Source organism: Pristis pectinata, chromosome 17 (genome assembly GCF_009764475.1).
Source record: "Pristis pectinata isolate sPriPec2 chromosome 17, sPriPec2.1.pri, whole genome shotgun sequence".
NCBI lineage: Eukaryota > Metazoa > Chordata > Chondrichthyes > Rhinopristiformes > Pristidae > Pristis > Pristis pectinata.
In genome coordinates this window covers 34,135,722-34,156,797 of record NC_067421.1, presented here as the reverse complement: position 1 = coordinate 34,156,797, position 21,076 = coordinate 34,135,722, and the positions used below count along the sequence as shown (strand labels likewise).

Here is a 21,076-nt window from a genome sequence, read left to right as displayed (position 1 = left end):
GGATCAGGGCATATAAATGTATCCCTGACCCATTTTAAACTCATGTACTTTGGTCTTATTTTTATGCGACAATTATATATTCCTTTCCCCTTATTTATAGGGAAAATTGCCTGAATAAACCAAGTGTCAATATTTAAGGACACATCACATTTAAGGCTTCAGTCCAATGACAACACTCAGGACCGCAGGTTAAAATTGAATGAAAAATCAGAGGGAAGATAGCACAGATTTTAGAAGCAGTATTTCAAATGTCCTTTGAGAAGCAAGTTGTAGAAAACTGAGGTAACAAATCTTCCAAAATGGGGAAAAGAAACTAGTTCAGCATTGGACTCCTGGGAATATCTGGCCCATGACTGCTCAACGTGGAGAAGGAGCATTTGGGATGACATTGAGAACCTTAAGTCCATACATCGGCACCACTTAGAAGCCCTGCATAAGCATCAGAATTAGTGCACCTCTTCTGAAACTACTGCCCACCATCAGGCACCTCCAGCTCCATGTGTGGAAGAGTCTGTGGTTTCCACATTGGCCTCATCAGCCACCTCAAAACCCACAAAGCTGGAGTACAAGCAATCATTCTCAATTCCAAAGTAATGCCAAAGAAGAAGGTGTGAGGTTTCAGAAGTCATATTATCAGTTAAATAGCTGTGCCCTGGAGCTTACTGCTGCACCAGTCAAGCTATGATATCAATATACATCCAATAATGTAGAAAATATTTAGGGACTTCAATCCTTGAGCAATTGTACAAATGTAGCCAGATCAGTTTAGGAACCTATCACATTAATTCCTATCATTAGCATTGTGAAAAAAGCAGTCTTCAATAGTACGATGAAGTAACACTCAATCTCCTCACATTCATTCTCTTCAATTCCATCAAGATGTATCAGCCCTAATTCAGATATAGATATAGCAATTGACAACAGTTAGGTGACTGCAGTTGTCCACTATATTAAGAAGTATAGCTTAAGCCACTTAACATGTCTGACATAATGGCAGATGGTCAAGGTTGTCACATTGCAATCATTTAAGGCCTAGAACAACATTGCAATAGTTCCTCAAGAAAATATCTTCAAGCTAATCATGTTAGTCAGTGATCTTTCTTCTGTTGTTAGGTCAGGACTGGGACTGTTCACTGAGAAGGTAACAGTATGCAGCTCCATTCACAAAAAGGTTTTCCTCTTTGCCAGAACCTCCTAGACATGTAACCTCTACCAACAAGAGGGCCAAGGGCAGTAGCTGGATGGGTACACCATCATCCTCCAAGTCACATATTTGCTTTATACATATATTACAATTCCTTCATGCTAGAAATCTCCACTGCATTGTTGGAACACAACTTTGTGGTAGTTCAAAAAGTCAGTCAATAGACAATAGACAACAGGAGCAGAAGTAAACCATTCGGCCCTTCAAGTCTGCACCACTTTGAGATCATGGCTGATCCTCAACAATCAATATCCTGTTCCTGCCTTGTCCCCATATCCCTTGATTCCCCTATCTATAAGAAACCTATCTAGCTCCTTCTTGAAAGTGCCCAGAGAATTGGCCTCCACTGCCCTCTGAGGCAGTGCATTCCACAAATTCACAACCCTCTGGGAGAAGAAGTTTTTCCTCACCTCTGTCCTAAATGGCCTAGCCCTTATTCTTAAATCATGCCCCCTGGTTCTGGACTTCCCCAACATCTGGAACATATTTCCTGTCTCTATCTTGTCCAATCCCTTAATAATCCTGTATGTTTCAATCAGATCCCCTCTCAATCTTCTCAATTCCAGCATGTACAATCCCAGTCTCTCCAACCTCTCAGCATAAGACAGTCCTGACATCCCTGGAATTAACCTCGTAAACCTACGCTGCACGCCCTCTATGGCCAGGATATCCTTTCTTAACCCTGGAGACCAAAACTGTATACAATACTCCAGGAGTGGTCTCACCAGGGCCCTGTACAAATGCAAAAGAATCTCTTTGCTTTTGTACTCAATTCCCCTTGTAATACAGGCCAACATTCCAATAGCCTTCATCACTGCCTGCTGCACTTGCTCATTCACTTTCAGTGACTGATGAACAAAGATTCCTAGATCCCTTTGTATTTCCCCCTTACCTAACTCCACACCATTCAGATAATAATCTGCCTTCCTGTTCCTGCTCCCAAAGTGGATAACCTCACACTTATCCACATTAAACTTCATCTGCCAAGTATCTGCCCACTTACCCAACCTATCCAAATCACCTTGAATTCTCCTAACTTCCTCTACACATGTCGCACTGCCACCCAACTTTGTATCATCAGCAAACTTGCTAATGTTATTCACAATGCCTTCATCTAAATCATCAACATAGATCATAAACAGCTGCGGTCCCAGCACCGAGCCCTGTGGCACCCCACTAGTCACGGCCTGCCATTCTGAGAAACATCCATTCACCCCTACCCTTTGTTTCCTATCTGCCAACCAGTTTTCTATCCATGTTAATACCCGCCCCCCAATTCCATGAGCCCTAATTTTACCCACCAATCTCCTGTGCGGCACTTTATCAAATGCCTTCTGAAAGTCGAGGTATACAACATCCACTGAATCTCCCTCGTCTATTTTCCTGGTTACATCCTCAAAAAACTCCAGTAGATTAGTCAAGCATGATTTGCCCTTGGTAAATCCATGTTGACTCGACCCAATCCTATCATTGCTATCCAAATATGCCGCTATTTCATCCTTAATAATGGACTCTAGCATCTTCCCCACCACAGATGTTAGGCTAACTGGATGATAGTTCCCCATTTTCTCCCTCCCTCCTTTCAGTCCACTGCTACCTGCTCAGGCAAAGCATGAGCAATACATTTTTACCTTAATAAATTTGAAATGACTATACAGTACATTGAAACAGGTTCTCTACTTCCCATCCAACCTCAACTTCTTAACATTTTAGTTGCTAAATTCAGTGTCTAGAATTGATCCATTTAGACCAGGTAAATTATTGGTTTAGGCCCCAGTCTTAGCTGAGGTAACTATTCTTCATAATAAGAACAGGTCTCAGAGTCATGATAAGGAAAAGCCAGGAATACCATCCTTTTACCACTGCTGGAATGTTTCAATGTATATTGAGGTCAGGGTCAGGATCATGTTCGGCTTCAACGTTCCCATAGCTCAGTATTGCAAGCACATAACACATAGCCTTGGAGATGAATAACATATAATTTTTCTGAGTGGCTGATGAATGAAGGGAACTATGAGACCCTGATTTACTTCTTTGGTACTGCATATAAAAATATTACCAGGTTGTTTCCCTTTAAAGAAAAGCTATATTCATTACACAAAGAGATTCCTGAACAGTTGTACCATATAACTCTCTGCAGTTTAGGAGCAAAAATTGACTGGTGAATTGTTTGTGTGAATTTGATACCATTTTGCACTCCAGCATTCTAAGAGTATCCGGTGAAGTGTTCCTCTTATATAAATCTCCAGCCCAAATTACTAATGGAAAAAAAGGTTTTAAAATTCTGACATATAACAGGTTGATTATTGAAATTATCACACTCAGTTTAAAAATCCTTAAAGACCCTTCAATCTTATTGTCAAAATATGTCACCCTTTTCTGCATTTTGGATTGCTCCAGTGATAACACAGGTTGAATCTTACTCAAACTCTTTTCTGCTATGACATCATTCAGAATAGCTCATATGAAATTAGATTCTTGGCAGGAAAGTTGAAGGTGCAGAGAGATGATTTTGAACTAGTTGAATGATGAGACTTAATGAGGTACCCATTAACTGTCAGAATTCACAGCAAGTGCTTTTAGCTGAGTAATTTGCTTTGAGTGTGCACCCTAGATAACTCTATAAAATTGTGAAAATTAATTTCTACACTTTACAGGAATGCACTGCATTACAGAACAAGTGTACCTTTCATATTTCTAAGCTTTTGTGAGCATTTTAAAAATATTTTTGGTTTGCATTATTAGGACTGGAAGCTATTTTAAAAAATGGACAGTACTGTTTTGTGGAACATTGTAGCTTTCAGATCAGAGTCTAAAACATTTGTTTCTAACCTAACTGGCAGGTGGAACCTTTCAAAATGCCACATGCAGACTGATCTGGAATCCTCACAATTGACAAGGCAGCAGGGAGCCCAGTTTAATGCTGTAAAGTGTCACAGTTATTTTTGTATGTATTGAACCAAAATGGCAGGTGTAACTATTTTCCCTGCGGTTAGCTAATGGAGTTCTTTTGTAACGAGAAGATTGCCGACAAACCAGCCAGTAATTACCCTGACAGTCAGAACTGCTCATCACTTGTGATATTTGACCGCTATTTTACTGCTGTTTGAATGCTAATAAACCCATCTTTTACTAGTCAAGTTACATATTTTTTGTAGTGCCATTACAGACATAATTAATGTAAATTGAAAAGTGTTGAAAAGATCTTTCCAATGTTATATTCTGGAGACAGGTAGATTTTGTCCTTCTTTTGTTCTAATTTTGCTGCTCATTAGAGACAGCAAATTGACAGCACAGATGTTGGAGAATGGACAGTTTTCTCCATGGTGCCTATGATACTGTAGCTTGACTAGGAATGCGTCAAATAAAAAGGTACAGTTCCTTCAATGGTTAAGTATACTGGCAGGTGTGATACTGAGCCATTAAGATGAAGGTTTGATTGCTGGTTTGTGCTGAGTTGGCTGACCTTACCAAAAGCAGAAATGACAGTGTTAGAATTGGCCTCCAGTGCCTTCCATGAGCTAAAGAAGCAAGAAGGGTGTGGGGGATGGGATGTTCTCACTTACAGCCTACTGAACCAATCCCCAGTAGTTAATACACTTGAATGTGTGGACATTAAATGAATTCAGATTTTATTTCAGTCTTCAAATATATATTGAAATTTCCCTGATAGGTGCAATGGACTGCTTCAACCATGTACTGTGGAAAAATAATCCAGAATTCTAATATCACTATCTTCATTCTTCCTGATAATTTAAAATACCTCCCCCATTTAAAACATTAACTTCCAATCTAGGAAGAAAATTGTTCCCGTTCACTACATTCTATCATGATGTTAGAAAGCTCTGAAATTTTCTCTCAACCTTTCCTGCTTCCGAGGAGATCACCCGAATACCTCAATTCCATCCTTTCTTCATCCCTCTTTTGTTCAAACTCTACTGTTCACTATCTGTGGCTTTCATGTCTTTCCATAATGAGGGACTCTGAACATCTAACAGTGGCACAATCATTATTTTTAACAAATGTATCACTGATTCTTTACAATTGCATTCTATTACAAATTCTTTGTGGCCATTTTGTGACCATATGCACCTTTGTTTACTCTAAGTGTTTAATGTCTCTGCTGATTCACATCCTTCAGCATCTATTTACATGAGTGTATTCTTGCATTTCTTATCTTTTCCTCCCAAGATGTATAGCCTCACTCTTGCATTTCCACCTGCCCCCTTACTCACCAATGTTGCTTTCAACTGGCATTTATGAGGAATCCCCACGGATTCTGAAAATTCATAGTTTTATCTGGAATCTTAATGATTCATCTGTAGTTCTGTTAGTAGTTTTTCTCTAGGTAACTGCAAGTAACTGCATCATCATCATATAATTGCCCACTCACCACTAAAAATGATTAAAGGTTGTCAGATTAGTTTAGTGATAATCACGTCATAAAATGTGTTTTTGACAACAAACAGCAAAAGTACTTCTAGAACTAGGTACCACAGACGTATATCAATACTTGGAGAAACATACATAAGACATTAGAGTAGTGCTGACATAATAAATACTTTGCTTTTAAGCTTTTCATATATTTAACAACATAAACTAGTCCTGAAATTCCTAACATAATGAGCTACCCACAAAGTCGAATAAATAACATTAACAAATAAAATCTCTAAGTTGTTTCATCAAGAGTTTTTTTTTGATTTCTCAACTCCATCCTTCTTTCAATAATGTCAGCCATTTACCTAATGCTGCCTCTTTTATGTATCTCAGATTCCCTTGACTCCGATGCACAAATACAGACCCCGAATTCATTTGATTCAGAATGCTGAGCAACTGAAGTCTAAGCTTTGTTCATGGACATACTGCTTCCCAGAAACAGAATTTATAGCTGTGGGTCACTACCATAGCAAAAAGGTGTGTTTTTTTACTTCAGCATTTTATAGAACAAATTTGATATCTTCATGTAATTGTGTTCAAATTCAAATGATTGCTTAACATTGTTACAGTAATTATATTGTATTTCTAAGAGAGACTGCAAGTCTCACTTCATTGGCAACATATGTATACCATGCATGGGAGTACATTTGGCATAATGTAGGGAAATAGCCACCTTGCACACAGCAAGGATGGAAAAAAACAACATTGAGATTAATGCCAGATGCAATGTTGATCAAGGGTAAATGTATGGCAAGACACTGACTGATATAACTCCTCTGATCTTTAAAGAGTGCCATGGAATCCATCTAACATGTTCTTAATTTAATGCTACACCCCAAGGTTGATGCCATGAACGATGTATCATTCCCTCTATATACCCCTTATTTGTCAGTTTAGATTATGTGCTTCAGGATCTGTTTTGGGAATTGAACATGACAACTGATTCAAAACTGCTACCTCTGAGTTAAGGCTGACTCCCTAGATTAAGCAATCATTTGTTTCATCATTAATTGTGGAAATAATGGATGACACGTTCGTCTAATAACAGTAACCAAACAGATTTAATTTATTTGATTACGTTTTGAGACTTTGACAAGCTATATAAATATATTTTTATCAATCAGGCTTCCAGAATTTAAGCAGGAAATTAGTAAGTGTAATATGAATATCCAATATGATCACCACAGGTGATTAAAACGCAACTCCACATTTACTGCTTTAAGATCAATTTGCAATGTGCATTGCCAGTGCAGAGTTCTGACATGTAGAGTGCATATCAGGAAATTGTGGAGGCTTTCCATAATTTTCCTATATGAGAGGTTTTGCACTGGCCTTATCTATTCATATATCTAAATCTAGGATATGAGCATTGAGATCTTTCTAATTAAGGCATTCAAATGGAATAATGGAAGAATAAAGAAAGTGCTTGCACTTGTATAGCACTAAGAGTGTTCCAAAGCACTTTACAGCCATAAAGTTCTTAAGTATAGTCATTGTTGAAATGTGGGAGTCAATTGCTTACAGCAGAATTCCACAAACAGCAATAAGCCAATTCCAATATAATCTGTTTTACTGATATTGGTTGATGGATAAATATCAGTCAGGACACAATTAGAACTCTGTTACTTTTTCTTGAATAATGCCATTTTAGCTCAGCTAAGCCAATATTGTATCAGTTTGAAATAGATTGTGAGAAACAGCACTCCACAAACTAGCCTAACTAAATTTAACATATGATCTATGAAATTTTTTGTGCAATTTCATCGTTTCAAAACACAACACTTGACTAACCTATTCCCTAATTCATTCAATTCAATAAAAATAATGATCAAACTTCTCAACGTGGGATACCTGATGATATTTAAATCACAGAATCTCTCCCTGTCTCTTCACATCAGTAATGGAGTCAGGAGTAGCTGCTTCTTGACATTTACCCTTCGGAATTATTGAGAATCATGTTTTCTACGGGTTCATACTGCAAAGGAAAAGATTTTAACTGTATGTAGTCTTCACCTTATCCCATAGATGAAGATGATGAAGATAGAGTACAACCCTTATGCCAAAGGTGCTCTACCACATAGCAGTAGAAGACATAAGGACATGCCACAAAGGTTGGTCTTTATAAATTACTGCTTTTCTGATACTGCTTGCAAATGGTATAATAAGAAAGATTTTGTTGTACTGAAATGAAAAATCTACTGTAATTATTTCAATCCACTGTGAAAGGAGTAACAATCATATAACGATCTATTAGTGGAGATGGATAAAGCAGAATAGTGAAATAACAGGACAATATAAAAAACAACAAATCGGCATTTTTATTATAAATTGTTGCTACGTCATCAAGGTGAATGCATACCTGAGAAGAAATTATTCCTATAGGGGAAAAATTCTTCTTTGAAATAGGCAAGATACTGGACAGGGGTTAAGGAGAAGCACCAATAAGTTAAAATGTGTCAGAGTTGAGAAATAGAAAATGAAAAAGGGCTGCAAATCTTTATGGTCTACAGTGACACTCATTTTAATGTATATCACACATCTGTGTGTTTAAATGAGTTTACAACCTTTCTCACATGTTTTGATCATAACTCTCAATTCTAACATTTTCTTCATGCTGATACTTCGGACTATTAGAGTGCAAGAGAGAAGTTTGGTACTACTTTCAAGTTAGAGAATAGCTGTGTTTTTCCAGTTCAAATGAACTTCGCAGGAAGCTGGAAAGTGGAATTTTTCCACCCTTTATTAAAATCCATACGATTAGCTCTCGGATCCAGACTTCCTTCCTTGTTTGTGGTTATGGACTGTAGAAAGTTTCAAGCCAGCTTCCCACTTGGAGATAGGCAGAATGGAAATAAAGTCACAGTTTGCCTCCCATTGGACCAACTAAAACTGAAGAATAGCTGGTGTAGGAAATAGTTACTCTTTTTATAAATGTTCCTAAAAACAATATCTTTTAAGAGTGTTACACAATCTAATACCTTGAGTTACGTCTGAAATTTATTTGATTTATTGAAATTGTTCTAGACAAATGTTTTGTCCCTCCAAATTCTCTAGGTGGTCCATACCCCTACCCTTTCCAGATTATTTTCTGATGTCCAATCTCCAAAGATACAGCAGGTATATAAAGGTTGATGGAATGATTCAAAATATTGATGGCATACAAATCAATATTATTCTTTTCTTGGAGCCTATGCTGCTATTGATTTTCTCTGTTCCTTGCGTATGTTGTGCCAGCACTTTGTACAATTGGTGCATTTAATATGCTGAAAAAAGTCTAGTTGCCATGAAAAGCAATAGAGAAAACTGGCCTGCATAACTACATTTGTAATATCATTAAAGCCAGTGATTTTCCCCTTTGGCTCTATGAGAAGTTATTTTCATATTGTGAGCTTGTATTAATGACTATTAAAATGACAATACATAACATAATGAAAATCACATTTAAGGTCATTTAAGCGTCAACAATTTCATCACTTACTTAAGTCTGTTCAAATCAAAGTAAATTAGAAAGAAATGAGCTAAAAAGCATACTAACCAAGGTAAAGATATAAAAAGGCTTAACAAAAGTTTGGTCCCTAAGCTCAGCACAAATAAGCACTGCCTGGTGTAGCACACAGTCTTATAAAGAAGATCCAAGCTTTAATTTGAGGCCTCTGCTAAGCTGGCTAATCTTTCATCAGTGACATTGGTGTTACAATTGACCTTGGTCTGCAGGGCTGAGGAGGAAAAAACAATTCAGCTCCTTGTTACTATCCAGTAGCTCATTCTAGAAAGTGTACATTTGCGGGCGTTGGATGAAAGCAGAATTATGCTTATGTTTAAGGCTCACTATATTTTAGCTGCCTGGGTTCAAGTAAAAAAATGTCAATTAGAATAGAGACAGTGGATGGCTAGCTTCTGTGCAATAATACCGAAGAAAAGCATAATTTTCATGGAAATAGAGGGAGACAAATGGAATAGGAGGCAAAAATCTTGCCATTATATTCTGGCTTGAATGGAAGATTGTTAAAGTCATAGTCACATAGCACAAACACAAGCCCTTTGACCCAACACATCCATGCCAACCAGCAAGTACCCATTTATACTAATCATATTTACTGGCACTTGGTCCATAATCTTCTATACCTTGGTGATTCAACTGCTCATCTAGATACCTCAAAAATTTTGTAATAATACCTGCCTCCACCACTTACTCAGGTAGGGCTTTTCAGGTTCTAACCAACCTCTGAGTGAAAAGGTTCTTCCTCAGATCATCCCTAAACCTCTCACTTCTACTTAAGCCTATACCCTTTACTTTTGATACCTCTGCTGTGGGAAAGTGTTTCCTACTATCTATCCTACCTATGGGTCTCATAATTTTGGATATCTTTACTAGGTCCCCCTCAGAGTCCTTTGATCCAACTCAAGTTCTTTAAAAAAGACATTAAAATGAAATCCTATCCACCTGCAGTTCATGAAGGCAGAAACAATTTCACAGCCTGTAAAAATTGGACCTGATGCAGCCTGCAAAATATTTGATACAGCTATTTAAATGTGAACTCAGTTTCAGCTCTGGATCCTGGACCTAGAAGACTGCAAAAAGCATTTGTCTGACAGTCAAACCCAGTGATAGAGCAGCCATTTTTATCTGGCATGATCCTAGAACCTTAAAGAGAACATTGTTGCATTATTATATGCAAGCCGTGGAGTTGTGCCACATGTATTAGTTGCCCGACTACAAATCCTTGGTTATTCCCATACGAATGGGAAGAGCAGGGATTTCTTTTGATGTCCTGACCAACACCCTTCCACAAAGAGAAAGGCAAAATTCATGCTAATTTCTGTGTACAGATTAGATACGATGCTAACAATTATGTCTTTATGTAATTGTTATTAAACTTCAAAAGTAATTCTTGGTATGTGAAGTACTTGGCATGTTTCTATGACATGTGATCAGGTGTAGGTTTTTCTTTCAGGTAAAGTAGATTCATACCTGCCTTTTTTCCAATGAAACAAGAAGCCAATTAGAAAGGTAGGGCCGAAACTTGACACATTGCTTTGCTCTACCAGTGTGTCATCTTTATTTAAATGCAGGCTACAGTATCCCTTCAATGGTACCTTGACTGAGTATCACAAGGAACCTCAGGGATTGATTTTCAAGTGCAGGCTGGGGTTACAGTTTCAGAGGTGAACCTCAAGTAAGGCTACCTATGTTAGTCCTATTCTCAATGCTCACTGCTAAATAATTTTGATTTTTTTTAAGAGAGGGCTCCACTAACCCCATTTCACTAGAATCTGATCTGAATCTGTGCCTCAGTGCTTTTACTTGATTCTATTTTTAATAATAGATTGCATAGTCTTCTCAGTTATTAGTTCACTTGAAGGAATTGAAAGAAATTAAATGGAAATTTAAATAGAAAAAAAATTGATAGATTTTGAAAAGAATGTACAGAAAAATATCTTGATATATGCAGTTGGCCAGGACAGTTGGAAGTGAAACCATTTTCTGCTTCATAAAGTGTGAAAGTTAAAAGTCTAGCTCAATGGCCCCTCAAGATTATATTCCAATTATGTGCAGCAGGCACACTCAGTTTTAACAATGAAAAATCAAGAGATGAAGATCTGCATTAGGTACTCATAGCAACCGTATCCAAACATTCTAATCCAGAAAATAATCTGCTCTCCTCTTTTGGAGCAAGTGGGGAAGCTTCTCACATTTCTTTGAATGTGAAGGTAGAGAGTCCAGGAGAGAGAGTGTTAAGGAGACGATGGTAGTGAAGAAAATTATTAACTTGCTAACTGTATCTTTGAATAATTTTGGCAGAAGATAGTAGGACCAAATGGCATTTGATATGATCACGTTAAATCTGAAGATGGACATTCAAACCGATAAAAAAATTGCATCCATATAATGTTGAAATGTAATAAAATTTCCTGCACCTTCCTCTTCACCACCTCCTGCTGTACTTTGGAGGGGCATGGCCAATTATAAACTGACACCCAGTCATAGAGACACTAGGATGGTTGACCATAAGTAATTTTTTAATGAGTGTGTTAAAGAGAGAGTGGAGAGGTTCCAGGATTTATGGAAGACCTAATTACCTGTAGACATGGCTGGCAAAAGAACGTAAAGTTTCAGGGGTTGTAGGAGATTACAAAAATAGGAAGGAACAGTCATCATCAAGCCAATGAGGTGACAGACTTTTTTTTTCTGGCACCATTGGTTGATTTTGGAATCTGGGAACGTTTGGCTCTAAACATCACTGGAGGCATGAAATTTATCTCCTCTATCTTGTCATTATGATACTGCTGGTAGAAGTAACATACGTATTTGGCTGATAGCAAACATACATTATATAAATGTCTCACTCTTGAGGCTGCAATTTAAAAGAAGTTTTAAAGATTCATTGTATTAGAATTACTGGTATGATATCAATATATACATTTATAACATAGACAAATGATATTTCTCTGTTGCTATTCTCACTGATATTAACTAAACATTTAATATATCAGATAAAAGAACATTCTGCAAAATGTAAAGAATTTGCTTGTAATGCCAATTGTAATTGCTAGCTTCATATCAACATTCCTGTGGTTGTTTACCGATTTAAAGACAATTATTTAAACCGTGATAGAACTATCAGGGAAACTGCTTTGTTGGAGCTACTGCTGAATGCAACAGTGTAGTCTGCTGAAATAACATCAGTAGTCATTAATCCAGGCTGCTTCAATTTCAACCACGCATGTTAATCCAGCTCTCTTGCAGTGTCAGGTTCAATTACTGTTTCAAGTCAGATTCCCCTGATGTCATCAGTATTCCTATTTAAATAGATGCATGGAGGAAGGAGGGAGAACAGTAGCCTGGTTGAGCACCTTGGTAGAGAGGGGACTGGAGAGAGAGAGAGAGAGAGAGAGGGAGGAAAATGTTGTCAGCCATCTTGCAGGCACTATACTTTGTTAAATACCTCCTCATAAGGACTGTGAAAAGTAGCTGGTGATAAGTAAACCTGGTTTGCAGTTTAGGATGTGGATCACTAGAACATCAAGGTCATTGGTGTATCATTACACACATGCCAGATGGGTCCTTTCATCTGATCTTAAAGACTGCTTTCTGTCCAATAGCCAACATGGGGACTTGCATTTTTCAGCTAATATTACATGGTCCTTACTTCTTCCAGCACAGTTCCTCAGAGTGGAGAATAATTTGTATCCACTCTAGTTCTCTGGGTTCCGGGGATGCTGAAGAGTCTTTTGTGGGATCCGCAGAGTCTGCACAGGTGGGACAGATGGACAAGTATTTTGGAGGCTATGAGTTACTTCCGTTGTTTGCAAATGGCTTCTACATGCTCCAGATGTAGAGACACGAGGTGCTGAGTGCCTTCTCAGATGCTGATTCTCCATTTTGAACAGTAAAAGGCCAGGGATTCCCAATTTGTTGGCGATGGCACATTTTTTCAGAGACAGAATTTATTAATATATTTTTTTGCTCTACTGGAAATCTCTTGCCATCTCATAAATTTGGAGAAGACTGCTGGTTTCAGGAGTATAATGTCAGCCATGTGAATGATGCACCATCCCAACCCTGATACTGAAGTCGGTTGAGGATGATCTGAGCCTGGAGACTGAGAATGAGAATGAGAGAGGAGGTTGGTATGGTTTGCTATTCTGCCAGTGAATTTGAAGTGTTTTGTGGAGAACCATTCTCTGGATTTTGTATCTGTTATAGGATGTCCATAACTCCAAAGCATATAGTCGGTTGGGAATCCAAGCTATTCAGGATAACTTGAACTTGAGATACTGGTCTTCAGACCTCATTTCCTCAATCAGCAGACTCTGTGATGGCACGCTGGAAGTAGTGGTTGCCATCAACATCTGACTTTGCTAAAAGATGGTTCCTAAGATGTAGAAAGTGATCCATATTTACCCCGGTCTTGTCATGGATCTTAATTGTTAGGGAGTTGTTTTACACAGTAGGGGTAGGTTGAAAGACAATCTTTGCTGTTTGTTTTGTGTAAGACCCATTGTTTTAGTAAAGGAAACAACAACATATTGGAATGCATTCTCCAAACGTTCACATATGCAAGTGCCATCTCCATATTGTAACTTAATGACTGAGGTTGAGAAGATCTTGGTTCAGAGAAGCGATGACAAAGATTCAACTATTTCCTCACTCATTCTGAGCAACGACAAAGTCTTACTTGACCCTAGTATGGACTGGGACTGATGTGCGATGTAGCTGTTGGTTAAAATCAAGACTTCTATGTTACCATATAGCAGACAGAGAATAGTAATAAATTAATGAAGACAGCCAAATTTGAGAAGGATTCTCTTTAATTCCTCACAGTTGACAAAGCTGTATGTTTTTGCAAGGTTGAAAAAGGTTTAACTGTTGGTGCTGTCCTCTATAATTTTCTTGGGTCCATTGTGTGATGAAGATTATATTTGTTGTACTTCTTGAAGTATGAATCCACATTGAGAGTCTGGGAGAAGCTCTTTGGTCATTGGGAGAAGGCAACTGAAGAGGATCCTTCTGCTGACTTCTTTTGTTGCACAGAATAGGGAGGCACCTCTTTAACTATCATAATTAGGTATCACCTTTCTTGAAGATGGTTAGAAATACAGCTTCTCTGAGGTCCCGTGGCATGCTCTCCTTCTCTTATCAGATTGTGTCATGAATTTATATCAGGAATGTATTTCCACTGCACTGTAGTACTTTGGCAGGGATTTTGCCTACTCCTGAGGCCTTGTTAATTTGAGGCCTTGGTATTCAACCTCATGGCAGGTTGAGGAGCAACCAGCTTGTGGCAGCTATGTCAAGGACAGAGTCTCATTTATGGAGATCTTTGAAGTGCTCATTGCAGGGAAACTGACTGCCTCTTTCTTTGGTTAGCTGCACTCCATTCTTGCTTCTCATCAGAGTGGGTCCTTGGTGCAGTTGGTTTTGACTTTGCTTAAGAATTTATGCACGTAACATGAAACAGTATTGCCTGGTAGATGAATACATAATTGATATAAATGATTATTTTGAATTGGAAAATTAAATTAGTTACTACTCAAGTCTGGAAACTCAAATCATAATTCCATCATTTGGTGAGGTATATCTGTGTCAGGGGAATGCTATCAATTCTCTCACACATTTTCTGGTGACTTGTGCAATCACCACACCACTGAGCTTATTTTCCAGATGCCTGTCTTCTACCCAGTAAATAAACAAATTTGCAATCCACGATAAATTTATCAGTGATTAATACATTGTGAATGGGGGTTGAGGTTGATAGATTAGGAACAATTTATGGGGGATCATTGGGGTCACAACAGATTGTTGGAACAAGCCTTGTCCTTCTTCTGGATTTGAGCACTGTAATACAATACCTGAACCAGATGGGTTTATAGTATTCCAAGACATACTTAAGGATCTACCAGTCAGTTTAACTCATTAATGAGATATGAAGGATCAAAACCGGTATTCAATGGGTAAAGATATCCCAGGTGAGCAGGCAGAGGAACAAAGCTGTGATAAGCAATGTGATTTTAGCTAGTTAAGCTCCAATCCATTTGGGAAACCCCAGCTCTTGTCCTGTTGATGGGTTATGTAGGTTTAAGTAAGTGATACAGCCAAATGAAAAACTTTTTACTTGTATGAATTCTTACTCATACAGTTTGGAATATCAAATAGGGGTCCATGCATATTTGGTACTTGACCCAAAAGAATCATTGTTCAAATTGAATCATGCCACATGAAACAATATTGCCCAGCAGATGAAACCTTACACTGATATAAATGATTATTTTGTTCAAATTGAAGCAGATAACTATTTTGATAACTGCTTAATATAATCTTTAGGACGTGATGTAGAAAATTGGAATGATGTAAAAAATATTATACCAAATTAATATTAATCATAAAGTCTGAAAGAATCTCATTTTGGGTAAAGCATTCAAATAATTCATGCTCTGTGAAATATTGTGAAAACTCATTCAGTTGCCTGTGCTTTTGCAATTTTACATTAGGACAAACTCCAATTGTTTTCATACTGCCAATTGAAGAAGGATTGTTTAACAATGGGAGAACACTTTCAATAGTGACTTTTAACATCCAACTGAAACAATGGAATAGGCAGTCAGGTCTTGGATTAATGACTGGATGTGATGACTAAGAATGCAGTATTAAGAAGATAACTCTCCAAAGTGCCTGGAATAAATCTTTAAGCTACAGTTTTTGATGTTGACTTGAGTCAATTTGACACTGTGATGATACTGGAAAAGTATTTGCTGGAGCAATGTGTTAGATATTTATTTGCACTCTTCAGCTCAAAAGTGTTTTGGCATATACTATAAATTTCCAGAAATGTTAACTGATGATAACACTGGGGATGGATCAAACAGGACCTTGGTGAACAATGAGACGAACAATGTAACTCCAGTGAAAGTTAAAGATCAAGAAATTAATACTGGAAGGACTGAGGTGGGGGATACCTTGTCAGCTTCGATACCTATCATATCTTCTCATAACTAGAAGGGGAAAGAATAATTGTATTGAGAAAGCAAAGGAGTGAGAGAAAGGAAATGTAAGAAGAAATTTTAAAGTTTAAAACTTGACACTTTTAAAATCTCCAGCAACACTTCTGAAATATTGACACGCAACTTTTAAGTGTTCACTTCCAAGGTTATAAAATTTTATTGCCAGTCATTCAGGTTCCTTCGATCATAAGGTCAGAAGAGTGTGCTGATGACTGCTTTGTTCAATTCCTTTCACAACTCCTCAACAAGTGATTCAGTCTATGCCCGCATGCAGTAAGAAAGTGTGGACTGATGCGGCAAGTAAGATTCAGACCATGAAAGTGCCAGGAAATGACCACTACAACAAGAAAAATAACCTAACCACCTACTGTTAATAGTTAATAGCATTACTATCACTTAGTTCCCTAGAACCAACAGTTTTAGGGTCACCATTCACATGAAACTCTACTGGATCAGGTATAAATACTGTGGCCAAGTCAGCAGGACAGACGCTGGGTATCCTGTGGTGAGTGACTCATTTCAAAGTATTTCCATCATCTATAAGGGACAACTCAGGTGTGTGATGGAGTATGCTCCACTTGCCTAGACAAGTATAGTTCTAACAACTCTCAAGAAGTTTGACACTATTCAGAACAAATTAGCCTGCTTGATTGGAATTCCATGCACCACCCTAAACATTCATTCTCTTCACCAGTGGGGCAGTGTGACTGCAGTGTGCACCATCTACAAAACTGCTCACCTAGGCTATTTCCAATACTACCTTCTAAACCTACAGCCTCTCCTACCAAAAGGGACAAATGCAGCAGGGGCATGGGAACACCACCACTTGCAGGTTCCCCTTCAGGTTATATGTCATCCTGACTTAGAAATATACTGACTCCAAAATGTCATTGGGTCTAAATTTCTTCCCCCACAGATCCTTCACCAGAGGACTACAGTTGCTGGCTCACCACGATCCTCTCAGAAGTAACTAGAGATGGACAATAAACATTGGTCTTGCCAGTAAAGCCCAGATTCTGAAAAATGAATAAATAAGTAAACTTTTACGACACTGTTAAAGATTATTAATTGCTTGATCAATGGGCAATTATGTGCTAATGCAGCTCTTTCATGAATGTCTTCAGAGGTTAAGGGTGAGCATGTCCAAAGGAGTTGGCAGAGAGTATCTCTTTCATGCCAGGAGTTGCTGGTCCATTTGCACATCAACAATAACGTGCATCATTCACATGCCATTTTCCTGGCAAATTCAGACCACATGTAAATAAATACATCGCAAAACAGATTTAACTGATCTTTCAAACTTAAAAAAAATTTAACATTTATCCCAGTTTCACGCTTAGTGAATTTATCAGGTGTTCACTTGTTGACCAGCTTTGTAAGATACATTCTTAGGAACTGGGAGATAATCATCCATCCCACTTAAAGTAGTAGAAAATCAGTAAGAGTTATTGAGATGTAGAAAGTTAAACTATACAGTCCATTTTTATGGCTACTAATTTGCAGATGTGAATTGGATCTAATTAGGTTTGTTCATTAATAGATTATCTCTGGAAGGGTAATGATGAAATGCATATAGGCTTTACAGTTTGTGAATCACCAAGAAAAGTCCATTTATTTTCTAATTGCATCAATTGACTTGTGCTATATTAGCATATTTAATTATGTGAATCCTTAATTGCATTGTGATTATATCCTTCACATTTTGCAGCCAATAATGAAAAAACGAAGTTCAAAATTTCAATGTCAATTCTTTGCTCAACTTCATGCTCCCCTATGAGGTCAGACTCACAATCTTTAAAGTCATACAGAAATCCAATATGACAAATAATGTGCATTTTAATTTGAAGCTAACAACCAGGATGACTGCCCTTTCCTACAGTGTATTCTGGAAATTACACAGTCTGAAAATTATCATGCATACTACACCTTTCCATTAAATTTTTCATAATACATTCTGACATTTCTTGAGTATCCCATCTTCTTACTCAATCTCTGAGTGTCAGCAGGAACTTTAACCATAAAGGAGATCAGAGATATGGAGTCATACAGCACGGAAACAAGCCCTTTGGACCAACTCATCCAGGCCATCTAAGGTGCGTACCTGAGCTAGTCCCATTTCCCTAATAGCCCAATAGAGTCAGAGTCATTGATAGATGGGGGAAAGAAAGAGGGTCCAGTAAAGGTCTTGTGGATAATACAAGCCACACACCTGATTCTTAGGTAGTCTCTTGGCGTCAAGGATGACTTTTTTCCATACTAGTTCTGTGAATTCTGGAGGTGGCTGATGAGGCCAAAATGGGATCCACAGACACAGCCACTGTTGGCAAGTGGATGGTTTAGAAGATGATGCACTGCTTTCGCCACTTATCTGGGATATTTTGTGCTTCCTTCACAAGGGCTCATGGTTCTCAATGCCAAATCCAAATGCACCTTCTCCACTTTGAGTGATCATCAGCCAGGGATTCCAAGGAGTCAGTGGAAGGTGTTGCACATTTCAAGGGAGCTTCATAAACATCTTCAAATCTCTTCCTTTGTTCATCCCATAATCGCCAGCTGAGAGAAAGACATTGGAGTAGATTGCCTGTTTCAGGAGTCTGATGTCTTGACTGAATTAAATGCAGCCTTAATACCACAGATGCTGGCCTGGAAGAGGATGCTGGCACTAATTTGCTTATCCTGCCAGTGGACCTGGAAGATTTTGCAGAGATATCGGTCACACCTCTCCAATGCTTAGAGCTGTTTGATTTAAGTAGTCCAAGGCTTTGAAGCAAACAGAAGGGAAGAAATCACTTTTGCTTGTTAGACCATTGACTACTTTCCGCGTCTTAGAATACACCTCTCAGCGAATGCGGAGGTCGATGTTGAAATTCACCATCACCTTCAGTATGTCAGTACAGCATTGACCATCTGAGAAAATGATTGCTTGAAGACCTCAAACCTGGATAAAGCTCATGATCCAGACTCCATCAACTGGAAAAAACATCTGTTTACCTTTTGTTTTCTTCCCCTCCCCTTGCTATCCATGCGGTGCATTATCTTTAATATCACATGCCTTAATTTGTCTAATTTCTATCACATAGAGTCTTATTAATTACCTCAAATACATATGTATCTGAACTCAGTATTGAGTTCTCCAACTTCAGGTAACTTACTCTTTCTTTCTGCATGTATCAAAACAGTCACTTCTGCTTCTCGTCATTTTAGCTACGTTTTTCTTAATCTATTCATATAAGAGGGCATGTCCCTCAGCCTCACTATTAATAGCACATTACACAGTCAAAGAAACATAATGTGCTTGTAAATGTACCCTTTAACCCACTTGGATGCATCCTATTAGAGATATTCTTTGTTCTACCCATTCCTCTTCCATCTTCTCTGCTACTGCAAACTAACTTGTTTTTCCACTCTGATGATGGGCCTCAGACCCGAAACATTGATCTTTCCATAGATGCTGCCTGACCTGCTGAGAGTTTCCAGCATTTTCTGTTTTTATAAGATATCTGCTACAGCTTTTATCTATATCCATTTTCTCAAAAATGTTATCCCATCGATCAAGCATGATCTAACTTTTACAAATCCATATTTGCAATGCAGAATGCCACTGAATTATCCATAACCCTTCCCATCTTCAAGTGTTCAAAGTATAGCTGAGTAGTGTTTTAAGTGCAACCTACTTTGAGGCATTTAAAATGAAGTGGCACTGCATACAGTCAAACCATGTTAGAATATGGAGGTTATGTTCTTGAAAAACACTGTGTAACTTAAGGTTTTAAGTCTTTGGAAAACAGGATTGAGACCTGATATTTTAAGATACGTATATGCAAATAATGGAATTAATAGCCATATTAAAAACTTTACTCACAAATTACAAATTGATGAAATTACAAATTAATTTCATCTGAAGACGGAGGCTGCAGCTTGAAAGAGGAGCTCACTGTATGCTGCTTCGTATTCCTGGTCAATTCCTGGTCATGCTCCTTGTAACATGAAGGGAGTTGATCTAAGCCCCTCTTAATGATGAGACTCCTTTACAAGATAGTGTCCTGATTCACAATCTCTTTCCTCACATTTTGAGACTTGCACGTCAATCCTCAAATGGCTGTAGCAGTTATGGCTGGCTTAACGGGTTATGTCTCTTCCTCTTCCTCACTTCTTTGCTGGATACAGCAAGCTACTTAGGTTCCTTGATGTCTTCAAATCTCTCTCAATGTCAGTGACTCATTGGTGGGAAGGCCTCTGAAGTCATTGATGATCTTAGGTCAGAGTTTGTGCCAACAGGTATTCAAAGTTTAAAGTTTCAGTTCCTCCCCAGGTTTTTGGTTCTTGCTGCTACAGTCTGAAATGTTTTATTTTTTTCCAAAACTGTCTCATATTCATCTATGCGTTCCTTTACACCCAGATCACGAGCATTGTTTGATGCCTTTTTCACAAGTATGGAAGCTGAAAGCTAATTGGCTGGGATTTTGACAATAAATCAACAACTGCTCTACCACATAAGCATGAAGCAGGGTATTGCACAAGTTGAAACATCGGTCATGTTATATAAAGCATGTACACATGCATCAGCATAACTCAAAACTGTTTAACTGGTTGTCCAACTGTATATACATATTAATGTTTGGTGCAAAAACCATAGCTTAAATGACTTTGCAGGTAACAATGCAGGTAACAAGTTTTTTCAATAAATATTTGGTAATGAAGCATGATCAAATGGAAGTATCATCAGAATCCATTTACATAATTGGTGTGGTGTAACACCTTAAACTGCTGTATGAGTTAATAAATTTTTCTCCCCAATTCCAAAACTGAATGCTATAATACATAGCACCCACAAGCAGCAAAGAACTGCAAAGAATTTATTTTATGTATGGAGGAACCTAAGCATTACCGGTGAAATCTAAAGGCAATAAGCAAAAAACTAACATGACTAAG

General features: G+C 38.0%; 1 protein-coding gene across 1 annotated transcript in view; it reads left to right on the top strand.

Annotated features, from left to right (window-relative positions):
- The window catches only part of LOC127579200 (T-box transcription factor mls-1-like), a 31,808-nt gene extending 18,309 nt beyond the window's left edge, over positions 1 to 13,499 (top strand). Inside the window, exons 4-5 of the mRNA XM_052031807.1 lie at positions 5,975 to 6,118; positions 13,350 to 13,499. Of these exons, the coding sequence (XP_051887767.1) occupies positions 5,975 to 6,118; positions 13,350 to 13,499 (294 nt within the window). The remainder of the gene's footprint in view (positions 1 to 5,974; positions 6,119 to 13,349) is intronic.
- Positions 13,500 to 21,076: the final 7,577 nt, after the last annotated feature.